The following is a 13,040-nucleotide window of genomic DNA, read 5'->3' as shown; positions in this document are numbered from 1 at the left end:
GGTGGCCCTGCAAACTAAGATTCATGAAGATAGCCAGAGGTCGCATCATTTTTAACGCCATCGGTTTTATAAATATGGTAATCGGTCTGGCAGACTTCTGGCTCATTTGGTACACCTTTGGCAGGGCCCTCATTTTTGTAAAGGACTTTATTCTCAGGGCACTTTTGTCACTGATCGGGACCGCTTGACGGAGATTTTTTATCAGCATTTTTGGGAGTTTTACTCCAAGAGGCAGTCCATCCCAGCCACGTTACATTCTTATTTCCAGACCCTCCATTTGCCTCAATTTTCGGGGGAGTCTAGCCAATTGCTCCATGAGCCTTTCACTGCCTTGGAGATTCATCGGGTGATCAAGGAATCACCTCTGTCCAAAGCTCCGGCCAGGACCTGACGGTCTTTCTTCAGAGTTTTATAAAATTCTGCAAGGTCATATTGTCAAGCATTTGGAGGCTTATTTTGCTCAGGTAGTGTTGGACGGGACTTTTCCAGCCCATGCTAATCGTGTTCATATAGTATTGATCCCCAAGCCTGATAAAAATCTTAAGTCTGTGGACTCTTATCATCCTATTTCGCTAATTAATTTTGAACTTAAATTGATGGCAAAAATTTTGGCCACGCGTTTTTCCTCCCTCTTGCATGGGGTGATTCATCTGGACCAGGTTGGCTTTATACGGGGGAGGCAAGTGGTGTGGAATGTGCGAAAAGTTATGGCTGCATTGAGGCACAGCGTTACTTATTCTCTCCCAGCCCTCCTGATTAGTTTAGATGCCCGTAAAGCTTTTAACTATGTGGATTGGGGATACTTGTTTTTGGCTTTGGGTAAATATGGGCTGGGGGCCCCTTTCTGGACATGGTGCGGATTCTTTATGCCAATCCCAGTGCGGCGGTGCTGGTCAATGGCGCTGTGTCCGCTGGGCTTCGGGTGGAGCAGGGCACTCATCATGGGTATGCGCTTTCTCCCTTACACTTCATTTTATCTTTGTAATCTTTGTTGCACTGTATCAGGGAGGATGGCTCTATTTTGGGCCTTTCCGTGGGCCAGAAGGAAATGCGGTGTCTGGCTTTTGCCGATGATATTTTGTTGCTGTTGACCCAGCCCCAGTGTTCTTTTCAACGGGTCTTGCAGCTTGTCGAGTGTCATGGGTGGTGTCGGGCTTTGAATTAAATTTAGACAAGTCTGAGGCCTTGCCGTTTAGCGGGTATGCTTATGAGGATTGGATCTCCCCTTTTCCTTTGCGAAAGGTGGTGCACAGACTCAAATATTTGGGGATATATATAACAGGTGACCTTAAAAAAGCTTATGTTGAAAATTTCACTGTATTGCTGGGTAAGTCCCGGGACTTATTGGCTCTTTGGACCAAATTCCTGTTGACTTTACGGGGTAAAATTGCTTTGTTTAAAATGGTATTGTTTCTAAAATGGATTAATGTGATCCAGACTTTTCCTATGTATATCACAAATAAGGATGTTGGTCAATATCACAAAGTTTTGCATAAGAAGCTCAGATTGACTTTAGCACAACTCTCTTTGCCGGTGGGGAGAGGTGGTTTGGTGTTGCTGGACCTGAGAAAATACAGCATTGCATGTCTCCTCTGACACTTGGTTGACTGGATTAAGAATACTCATTACTATACTCCTGTTTCTCTTGAACAGCAGTTGATGGCACCAACACATTTGTTGTATTATCTTCATGCGAAAAGACCTCATCTGATTTTTCCTACTCGTTCTCATCCTTTGCTGAAATCTATGAGACAATGTTGGCAATGGTTATGTAAATGTATGCATTTGCCTTTCACCTCTACTGTGCTATTGCCTTCGTGGGGGAATCGGGATCTGGATGGCTCTAAGGCCTACTTGCCGAGCTGGTATGACAATGGTCTCTGTTATGGGTCTCTGTTATGTGCCGGATGTGGTGACAACACGAGGCCTTCCTGACTCCTTCCCAGATCTTCAGGCTCGGGGTGTCTTGCAGGCTCGAGATTGGCTTTCTTATGGCCAAATCACCCATTGTTTACACTCCCTAGACCACTCTACTTTGAAGATATGACGGATATGATTCAGGAAACATTGACTCTGTCTCGCCCATCCCGAACCAGTTTATCCTTTCACCAGGTCAGCTTGGGAAGTTTCAGCGTTCCTTGGGCTATGATGCTGTGGCGGTGGTGTGGAATCAGGACCTTGCTTCTACTGAGCAGCTTACTGGTGAGGGCTTGCGTCTTCTCATGGGACACCTCCTGCGCCTGACTCACTCGGTGGTGCTGCAAGAACAACATTATAAATTCTTGATGAGACTTTACATCTCCCCCTACAGGGCGTTTGTTGCTGGTTTTGCTACTCATGCCAACTGTCCTAAGTGCCATTCAACACCAGCTGGTTTGTTTCATATGTTTTGGTCCGGTGATAGAGTACAAACTTTTTGGTCCTTTGTTGGTCTCCATCTGCAGACAATCATGAGGAGAAGAGTTCTCCTGAGGGCGAATGTTTTGCTTTTCTCTCAATTCCATGGCTCACAATTTTTGAAGTAGTTGTTCATATGGGACCTTATCGAATACCTTCTGAAAATCCAGATATACAATGTCGATTGGGTCACCCTTTCTTTACGGAGAGGTAATGGATGCCTTTAATGCGCTTCTGAGGGAGGTGGTGGAGAGGAAAACGGTGACAGAGTTCAAAAAGGTGTGGGATGAACACAGAAGATCTTGAATCAGAAAAAATAAGGCCAGTACTGGGCAGACTTGCACGGTCTATGCCTGTGAATGGCCATTTGGTTGAGGATGGGCTGAGGGGGAGGGCTTTGATGGCTGGGATGGTTTGGATGGGCTAGAGTGAGCTTTGATGGAGACTTCAGTAGATGGAACCTAAGCATAGTATCGGGCAAAGCCTTAGGTTCTGTCCTAGCAAAAGCTAAGAAGAAGGAAGTTTGAAATTAAGTCAGTAATTCAAAGAGTGGGTGGGGTTGGGCAGACTGGATAGACCATTCAGGTCTTTATCTTCCGTCATCTACTAAGTTATTATGATCTTTAAACAAAATGTAATATTAGGCAAAGTGAACTTGAGTAAGGCCAAGAGCTTTTAAATTTTACTTCATTTTTTTAAGAAACAAAGTTATTCACTACTCGTACGTCCCCTAAACTTGATAACTTGTTGCACCACTCTTAGCAGCAATAATTGCAACCAAATACAATACTTCCCTTTCCCTTTATATCAGTCTTTTACATCACTGTTCAGGAATCTTAGACCACTGTAGAATTGCTTGAATTCAGACATAGGAGGGGTGTTTAATTTACCTCAGTAGGAAAGAAGAGTTTTCAAAAAATGTTTGTTTTATTTTTCAATATAGTCCCCTGATAGCTCCATACACTTCATCCACTTTTCTTGCAGTGACTTTAACCCCTTTGAAAATAATTCTTCTATTTGACCTTCAGACCAGGATATCACAGCTTCCTTGATGTCTTTATCACTTGAGAACCACAGTCCAAAGAGATTTCTTCAAAACTTGGAACAGGAAATAATCTAAGGGAGCCAGGTCAGGATTGTAGGGTGGATAGTTCAGCTGCTGAAACCCACATTCTCAGATTGTTGTGACATGTACACTGGCGCATTGTCGTGAAGAAGCAGTACACCTGCTATGAGTTTTCCTCATCCTTTTCTCCTTGATTGACTCCCGCAAAGCAATCATTGTGTTGGCGTTGTTTTGGTTATGGTTGTTTTGTGTGCAAGAACTCCAGAAGCAAAAATTCTTCATCATCCCAGAAAACAGTTGCCATGATTTGGCCTGCAGATTTTTCTGTCTTGAACATTTGGGGGTGGGAGATGACTTGTGCTTCCATTGCATTGACTCCATTTTGTACTCTGCGATAAACCCAAGTCTTATCTCCAGTCACCAAATGATTTAAAAAATTCACTTGGTCTTCACAGAGCATCTTCAAGTTCTCCTGACAGCACTGGAACCTTGTGGCCTTCTGACATGATGTCAGCATTTTTGGAACCCATCTTGCACTAACCTTAGACATGTCCAACTTTTCATGATTTTCCAAACTGTACCTGCTGAGATGCCCATTTCTTCAGCTATTCGGAAAACTTTAATTTGTCTGTCTGACAAAATTAAATCCTTGAATTTCTTTCACATTTCTGTGGAAGCTGCTTCTACAGGCCATCCAGTATGAGGGTCTTCAGTGGATCCTCTACCACACTTAAACTGCTTTCTCCAAAATGTTACTTTGTAGGATGGGGCAGACTCACCATACACTGCATTCATGGATCTCCTTTGGCTTTTTCCCTTTTGTGAGAAATTTTATCACTGAATGGTGCTCCAAATCTAGCAGTTTCTTACTTAATTCGCATGAGGACTCTCTTGACATCCTGTCTCTTGGAATGTTAGACTCGCACTGAGCTGCAGCGGTGCATGAGTAACCTTGAGACATGTCACAACATGCACAGACTTGTTTCAACATGCTTGCTAAATTTCTTTCGCACTTGGGTAGATGAATTATTGAACGCCCCTCATATTCATAGATTTTCATATAGGAACTGCTCCTTTCAGGTCCTGCCAAAGCATCCTTAGTGGGTTCAAGTTAGGACTTTGACTAGGCCAAACCAAAACATTAATTTTGTTTCTCTCCAAATAAGATTTGAGGATTATCCAGGTGTGTTTTTGCTAATGCCAGATGAATATTGATGTTACTCTTATATAGCATCTGTTTCCATCTTGCTACTCTCCCATGAGTCACAATTTTGCCCAGTCTTTGCATTGTGAACACTGACCTTAGCTGAAGCTAGAAAGGCATGCAGCTCTATGACGATCTGGGATATTTTGCGATTTCCTGGCTGAGTTGTTGCTGCACCCTTGGAGTAAGTTTGGCAAGCTATCAAGATACTGTTCCATGTCTTCTCCATTGTGAGATAATGGCTTTCACTTTGGTTCACTGGACTCCCAAAGCTTTACTAAAAATTTTGTAACCCTTTTCAGACTGATATATTTCAACAACTATTTTTTCTAATCTCTTTTGGAATTCCCTTGATTGCATTCTTATAGAAACTTTGTGATGACTATTTCATTTTTATGGTAAGGTTTACTATATATAATTAAACAGGGCTGCCAGCAATCAAGCCTAGTTGTGTTTAATCAATTAAATTTGGTCAGTTTAATCAATTAAATTTGGTCAGTTGGTTGATTAAGGGAGTAGGGTTTTTTTCCCCATGGATGCTATGGGTATTAGGTAACTTTGTTATATAAATAAAGTAACACAGTAATTAGCAAACTGTGCTGTGTGTAAACAGTACAATTTGTTTAAAGATCAGAAACATGAAATATTAAGGGAAATCAGGAAGGGGTGGGGGAAACTTTTTTCATATTACTGGATCATTCTGATCAACTAAGATTATGTAGAAACAGTTTAATAGCGTAGGACCTACCAGTGTGGAGTGATTTTAGGTTGTTTTGCCCTACTATCTGTGGGATAGTATTCACAGCACCATTCCCAAAGGAAAAGCAGGCTGGGATCCTTCATATTCAAGTGTTACTTTTTGTGGAGTTCAAAGACTTCTTTCAGCTCTCAATGTTCTTTCTAAAAATAGGACTAGTGCCCAGACTCTCTATGCTAGAACAGCTGTATGAGAAATATTCCCAGTCTTAATCTGTATTTGGAGTATCTCCAACTGACCTCATACCAACCATCTTGAGAGTTTGTGGGCTGCTTTGTGAAATATAGGTTAATTTCTTATGGAGGGGTTAATGCTTCCTTAACAGTCTCCCTAAAGAGAGAGATACATCTCGCTGGTTTCAGCAGAATGTCTCTTCTTTCCTTTTTTTTACTTAGTACTGGTTTTATTTAATAAGTCACTCTGCAATTATCTTTCACTAGCTGATCGCCCGGATATAAATTCACTTGAGAATTAATGACACAAATTTTCAGTTTTCACTTTGTTTAGGCTTCACCACACCACAGTTGCACTTCCTTATATGCTGTTAAATGACTGTGTGACATGATTCCAAAAGCTGGCGCTTCTCTCTGCCCCCCCCCCCCCCGCCTCTTCCCATTCCTCCCCTCCACGTGCTCACCCCCTTCCCTTCCCCCATACCTCTATTTGAAGTTGTTTGAGGCATTGCCCGTATATAAATTCCCTTGGGAACATTCACAAGGATTAACATCACACAAATTTTCAGTTTCTGTTTAGGCTTCACCATACCACACCACAGCAGCACTTCTTTATATACTGTTGACTGTGACATCATTCCCCAAGCTTCACACCATTGGTCAAAGCAATATCTGTCTTTTTCGATGATTCTTTACATGTCACCCCCTTCCCACCCCACAGTGTTTGTTCCCAGATAGTAACTGATATGTATTCCAAGTTTGGTTGAAATCTGTCCATGCATTTTGGAGTTATGCTGGAACATCCATCTATCCTTCCGATTTTATATATATAGATAGATAGATTGAGTGGGCATTCTTTGAACATGAGTGGATTTTCAATAGATGCATGTTTACACTCCCACACTATATAACAGGATTAGATAAAGTATCTGGCTTGAAATATATCTGCACACATGTATTTTGGAGTAATGATATTGCATTGAAATATTTTAGAAATGTGACTATTTGTAGGATGTTGCTCCTTTTCTTTGTTAATTTTTGTTGTCTTTCTTTAATAAATGAGCAAATTTCCATACTTAATCCAACATCCAGTAGTGCCCAACCTAACCCAGGATCTTCAGTTTTTACTGAAACTGAATTTATGACCAAAACTGTCCACCTCGTTTTGGCAGAAACTGAAACCATAAATGAAACTGACATCCCCCCCCCCATCCCCCTGAGATTTCTTTCAGCAGCCTTGCAAGATTGCTGCAGGAGGTCTTAGCAGCCATTTTGTGATTGGAACAAACATGAGCAGGAGTGATTTCTCTACCCATGCAGTTTCCAGTTGGAAAATGGCTGTCTGGGTCTCCTGCAGCAGTCTTGGAAGGCTGTTGCAGAAAGTCCTGGCATCCTTTTGGATTGGTCTTTTCTTGCCTCTGAAGAGGCCACTAAACCACCAGGGTTTCACTAAGGTAGACCTGGGGAGGACCTACAAGTGGTTGGGCGGGAAGGAGGAGATGCAGGAAAGTGATCATGAGGGAATGGGGAAAAGGTTTGATTTCAGGTGAAAAAGCACAGACATTTTTGCCAAAATCCCCAGTACCTTTTTGTCCTTTTGCATATGAACATGAAGTGTGGAATTATTTCCTTCCTTCCTTCATTTTACAGTAACAATACAAATCCAGCTGATAATATACTAGGGCTCATTTTCAAAGCACTTAGACCAGGGGTTTCAAACTCAATCACATAAGGGACTAAAATCTGAATAAAAGGCTAAATTGCGGGCCGAATTTTAAATTAAGATACTTAGGGATCCTTTTATTAAGGTACACTAACCAATTTAGCGCTCACTAAATGCGCACCTTAATAAAAGGATCCCCAAGTGACTAAGGCTTAGTCTTAGTAGAAGTATAGGGTTATAACATCTCCAACCCCACGCCGGCTCTGTGATGTAAACAAAATAAGTAAAAAAAGACTTCCTCTCTCCTTTAGATTCTAGATCACGCTTACTGTCTAACACCAGCTCTGGCAGAATACACATTTCAAATCTGACATATTAGGCTCTTTATACGAAGGTGCACTAGCGTTTTTAGCGAACGCACCGGATTAGAAACATAGAAACATAGAAATAGATGGCAGATAAGGGCCACAGCCCATCCAGTCTGTCCACCCTAATGACCCTCCCCTACCTTTACCTTGTGAATAGATCCCACGTGTCGATCCCATTTGGCCTTAAAATCAGGTACGCAGCTGGCCTCAATCACCTGAAGTGGAAGACTATTCCAGCGATCAACTACCCTTTCAGTAAAAAAGAACTTCCTGTTGTCACCTCGCAGTTTCCTGCCCCTGATTTTAGCGCGTGATATAGCGTGCGCTAGCCGAAAAACTTCTCGAGGAGGCGGTAGCGGCTAGCACGCACTATTCCGCGTGTTAAGGCCCTAACGCGCCTTCATAAAAGGAGCCCATTGTAATCACAAAACAGAAAATAAAATTATTTTTTCTACCTTTTGTTGTCTGGTCATTATTCAATCATATTGGTCCCAGGCTCTGTGCTCCAAGACAATGAACTAAGATAGTGATCAAACTTGAAAATACTGGATTGTAAGCATAAAAGTTTCCATGCAAAATCCTGAGAGGAAAGTTTGCATTTTTGCATATAACTTTTTACTTAATAAATAAATGAAAATAATGAAATGTAGAATGGGACCTGAATGCTATTTCTTTTTCTTTTCCAGTGGAAAGCAAAGAAACATGCCATTTTAAAATGCATCTCTACTTTAAAAACAATTATCCAACCCACTGGGTCTGCTGAAGGTTGCTATCAGAAATAATAGTTTTATTTCCTTGACTTCCGAGAAAAACACTTACTCTAAGCATGGAGAGTTGTTATTTTTTTTTTTGTCAAACTGAGACAAATACCAAACCCTGTTTGTAATTGCTCCATGCCTACACTGAAAGATAGATAGCATCTGTAAACCCAAATGTTCTCTGCTCGATACCAGTGCTCTACTTGTGAAAGAGCAACTTCTTTCTTATGCTTCATATGTATTCTTCCAGGTAGACTCGCGCCCCATCATCCGTAGCCTAACCTGCATATTCCCTCTGGCGCGGTCCCGCTTGACGTACGGGACTGCGCCAGAGGGAACATGCAGGTTAGGCTACAGCGACCTGTTAGGATTGCTACAGCCGACCAGCGATCCTCTGCAGGCCTCGTGAACCTACAGGCAATGCTGCGCTTATACCAGCGGGCAAGCTTTAGGGGAAATTTGAAATTGTCTGGCGGACCAAATTTTAGCATACCACAAGCCAGAGTTTGACATGTCTGACTTAGACACGCAAAGTGCCATAGGTTTCTATGATACTTTGTGTGTCAAGTGCTTTGAAAATGAGCATTCATGTCTCTATTACATGGCCATGAATGCTTCAAAAAAGAACATTGAATTTTTTTTTTTTAATTAATATACAGTTTATGGATAAAAAGTACATGCAAATTCTTGCAGATATGTGGATAATATGAAAATTGCCTGGTTGCTGTAATAACGGTAGAAAATGAGTATCAAAAAGAAGTGGTTTTTTTTTGTTGTTGTTGTTGTTTGCAACTGCTTTGAAGTGATCTATGCTTTTTTGCTTATCTCCAGAGAAACAATAACCTTCTTTCTTTTCATTTGCACTCTTGAGCAAGGGTAGGCAACCTGCAGTTTTGAAGGCATGAATCCACTCAGGTTTTGAATATATCTCTAGCAAGAGAGATTTGTTTGCAGACTGCTTCATTTGTATGTAAATTCTCCTTCTTGCATTTTCTTTAGAGAGGTCTTCAAAAACCCAAGAAAATTAGTATCCACCCTGCTCCCTAGCTAGTTGCAGGCACTATTACAACCCAAAATTAGCCCAATAGATGGTGACATGTCCAGGGTTGTAGAGTAGTGAGCAATTTTGGGTGACGGCGTAGTCGTTAAAAATTTTCTGACTCCAATTCCAGGTTTAAAAAAAATAATACTGTATATCAGGGGTGCCCACACTTTTTTGGTTTGCGAGCTACTTTTAAAATGACCAAGTTAAAACAATCTACCAATAATAAAAAATTTAAAAAACACAAAGCACACTGTACACACAGAAAGTGTTAATTATCATTTATATTTGAGTTTTTTTCAAAGATGTCAAGACAGCTGACTTTAAAATATGCAATGTCACCTCAGTAACAACGATACAAAAATAGACAAATAAACCCCCTCCCCTTTTTTGCTAAACCACGATAGTGGTTTTTAGCGCAGGGAGTTGTGCTGCTTCTGATGCTCATAGGCTCCCTGGGCTTAAAACCGCTATCGCAGTTTAGTAAAAGGGGGGCCATAGTGCAAAATATAGACAGCAGATATAAATTCTCAAAACAGACACATGTTGATCACTAAATTGAAAATAAAATCATTTTTCCTACCTTTGTTATCTGGTGATTTGATGAGTCTCTGGTTGCACTTCCTTCTGATTGTGCATCCAATATTTCTTCCCTTCTTTCTGCCTCCTCTCCTCCAGACCGCATTCCATTCCCCAACCAACATCTCTCTCTGTCCCTTCATGAGTCCAACTTTTTCTTCCTCTCTCCCTGCCTGCCCCCTGCCACCCAACACACTCCATTCCCTTCCCAACTTTTTCTTCCTCTCTCTCTGCCCCTCCCCTTTCTCTCTCTCCCCCTGCCCCTCCACTTCTTTGTATGTCTTTTTCTCTCTCTTTCCCTGCCCCCCTTTCTTTCTGTCTTTCTCCCTGCTCCCCTTTCTTTCTTTTGCTCTCCTTGCCTCCTTTCTTTCTGTCTTTCTTTCTCTCTCCATGCCCCCTCCAAGCCACCACTTCCGATTTCTCCCTGCTTCCCCGACAATTACACCAAGCACTGCAGCAACTGCACAAGCCAGGCCCACAAGCCTTCCCCCCCAAGTCAATTCTGATGTCGGAGAGGAAGTTCCGGCCCAGCCAATCGCTGCCTGGCTAGCCCGGAACTTCCTCTCTGATGTCAGAATTGACGGGGAGGGGAAAGCTTGTGGACACAGTGCTTATGTAGTCACTGCAGTGCTTGGCGTCGGAGAAGCAGGGAGAAATCTTGGGCTCCGCAACTGACTCGCGTTGCCTTCACGATCTACTATTAGATCGCTATCGACCATTTGGGCACCCCTGCAGTATATGGTATATTTATTATTTTATACTTATATATACATATCTTTGTCCTGAATCTAAAAGTATATTTACCAGAACTTTAGATCAGAGCAAAAAATTTAAAGCCTAATGTCAGAGTCGGGGCTGAAGTTGGAGTCAGACAGTAGAAAAATAGGAGTCAGAATCAAAGGTTTGGTGATAAGCTCCACAGCCCTGGAAGTGACTGTGTCCCACTCTCATCAGTTCCCTTGCCCCTGATCTCATATCTCTTATTTTACATTTTATCCCCTATTTATTCATCTTGCCCTGCCCCCAACTATCTACAATACATATATAAAGCAGTGTGTATCTGAGTCCCATCTTGCTTTTCATGTAAAGTATGTTACACATACATAATATACTGAAATGTAGTAATTATAGTGTAGAGCTAATAGGCAGGTTGATGTCACATTTGTTTTCTGTTGACAAGTGAACAATCAGGCACACAAGTGTGTGTGTGTGTGTGGCATCATCTGATGGAAATTATATAAAAGATTTGCTTCCTGTTCTTTAGGAACCTTGAAACTGATGCAAGGAACAGATGAGCTGCTATGGTCCATGAAGGTTGATCATCAGTTATTTGCCTTGGAAAAACTTGATGTCACCGTAAGGGAGTAATTTTATAAGTGACTTGAGTGTGAGCAACAATGTTTTGTGCTTTCAATTACATATTTGTAAAATTGCCCAGATGCAGCGGCATAGTGAGGGAAGCTGGCACCTGGGGCAGAGGTGTACGGTATCCCCCCTGGCAGAGGGGGGTGTCTCTTAAATGCATTCAGCCCATCTCCATACCTCTTCTAGTTGTCACCGGCAGTAAGCAGGATCTGCAACCTGCTTCTTGCGCTGGCTGAGCATGTCCTCTGACATCGCTTCCTGGTCCTATGAACAGGGTTGGGGGTGGGGGCAGACCCCGCTTGCTGCCCCTGACAACTAGAAGAGGTATGGGGAGGAGAGGATAGATGACGGCGCCTAGAGGCACTCTGCTCCTCTCCCTGCTAAGCCACTGCCCAGGTTTGCATACACACTAGAGCAGGGGTGCCCAAATGGTCGATCACGATCGATCTGTAGATCGCAAAGGCAACTCGAGTCGATCGCATTGCCTTTGCATTCTTTTTTCCTACCTCCATTTACTAGTGCCGGACCCACAAGCCTTCACCTCTGACATCAATTCTGACTTCAGAGAGGAAGTTCTGGGCCAGCCAATCGCTGCCTGGCTAGCTTGGAACTTCCTCTCCGACATCAGAATTGACGTCGGGGGGAGGGAAGGAAAGGCTTGTGGGCCCAGCGCTTGTATGCACCAGGCCTGGCTCAGGGAAGCAGGGAGAAATCGGTGTGGTGGAGAAGTCGGCACGATGGCTTGGGGGGGCAGGGGGAGAGAAAGAAAGAAAGACAGAAATAAAGAGGGTGCAGGGGGAGAGAGAAAGAGACAGAAAGAAAAGGGGGGAGCAGAAAGAAAGAAATATTGGATTTACAGTCAGAAAAAGGAAGTGCAACCGGAGACTCATGAAATTACCAGACAAAAAGGTAGGAAAAATGATTTTATTTTCAATTTAGTGATCAAATTTTGAAGATTTATATTTGCTGTCTATATTTTGCACTATGGCCCCCTTTTCCTAAACTGCAATAGTGGTTTTTTGCACAGGGAGCCTATAAGCGTCGGGAGCAGCGCGGGGCATTCAGCACAGCTCCCTGCACTGAAAACCACTATTGGGGTTTAGTAAAAGGGGAAGGGGTATATTTGTCTATTTTTGTATAGTTGTTACTGAGGTGACATTACATATTTTAAAGTCATCTGCCTTGACCTTTGGAAAAAACCTCGAATAATTAATAATTAACATTTTCTCTGCGTACAGTGTGCTTTGTGTTTGTTAAAATTTTATTGTTAGTAGATCATTTTGACTTGGTCATTTTAAAAGTAGCTCGCAAACCAAAAAAGTGTAAGCACCTCTGCACTAGAGAGTTACACAGGGACAGAAATCAAACCTGACCCCATGGGAATCAAACATTTCCACTAAGATCCTTTCTATCCTCGCCTATAATCATAACCTTCAGAAGTAGTTATTTCATCTAATTATGCTACTGAAGGACATTAGAGGTTCTGGCAGAGATCCATTTACAAAATACTTTATTAGTTTAGAAATATTGATAGGGAGAATACATACTTTGTAAATGGATCTCTAATATAAATATAAAATATAAATACTCTAGCTCACTGTTCTTCAACTGCCGGTCCGTGTCTGCAGAAAATTCCTGCCAGTCCGTGCAGGGCCGGCAAGATCGAGC

General features: G+C 42.2%; 1 protein-coding gene across 10 annotated transcripts in view; it reads left to right on the top strand.

Moving 5' to 3' along the window:
- Nucleotides 1–13,040, top strand: part of ITFG2 (integrin alpha FG-GAP repeat containing 2) — a 131,024-nt gene that overhangs the window by 93,414 nt on the left and 24,570 nt on the right. For all 10 annotated transcript variants that reach the window (XM_033951952.1, XM_033951949.1, XM_033951945.1 and 7 more), the window contains one exon: nt 11,272–11,363. In XM_033951952.1, the coding sequence (XP_033807843.1) occupies nt 11,272–11,363 (92 nt within the window). The remainder of the gene's footprint in view (nt 1–11,271; nt 11,364–13,040) is intronic.

This window comes from Geotrypetes seraphini, chromosome 7 (genome assembly GCF_902459505.1).
Source record: "Geotrypetes seraphini chromosome 7, aGeoSer1.1, whole genome shotgun sequence".
In the NCBI taxonomy this organism is placed as follows: Eukaryota; Metazoa; Chordata; class Amphibia; order Gymnophiona; family Dermophiidae; genus Geotrypetes; species Geotrypetes seraphini.
Note: the sequence above shows the minus strand (reverse complement) of the source record. Positions and strands in the feature narration are given on the sequence as shown.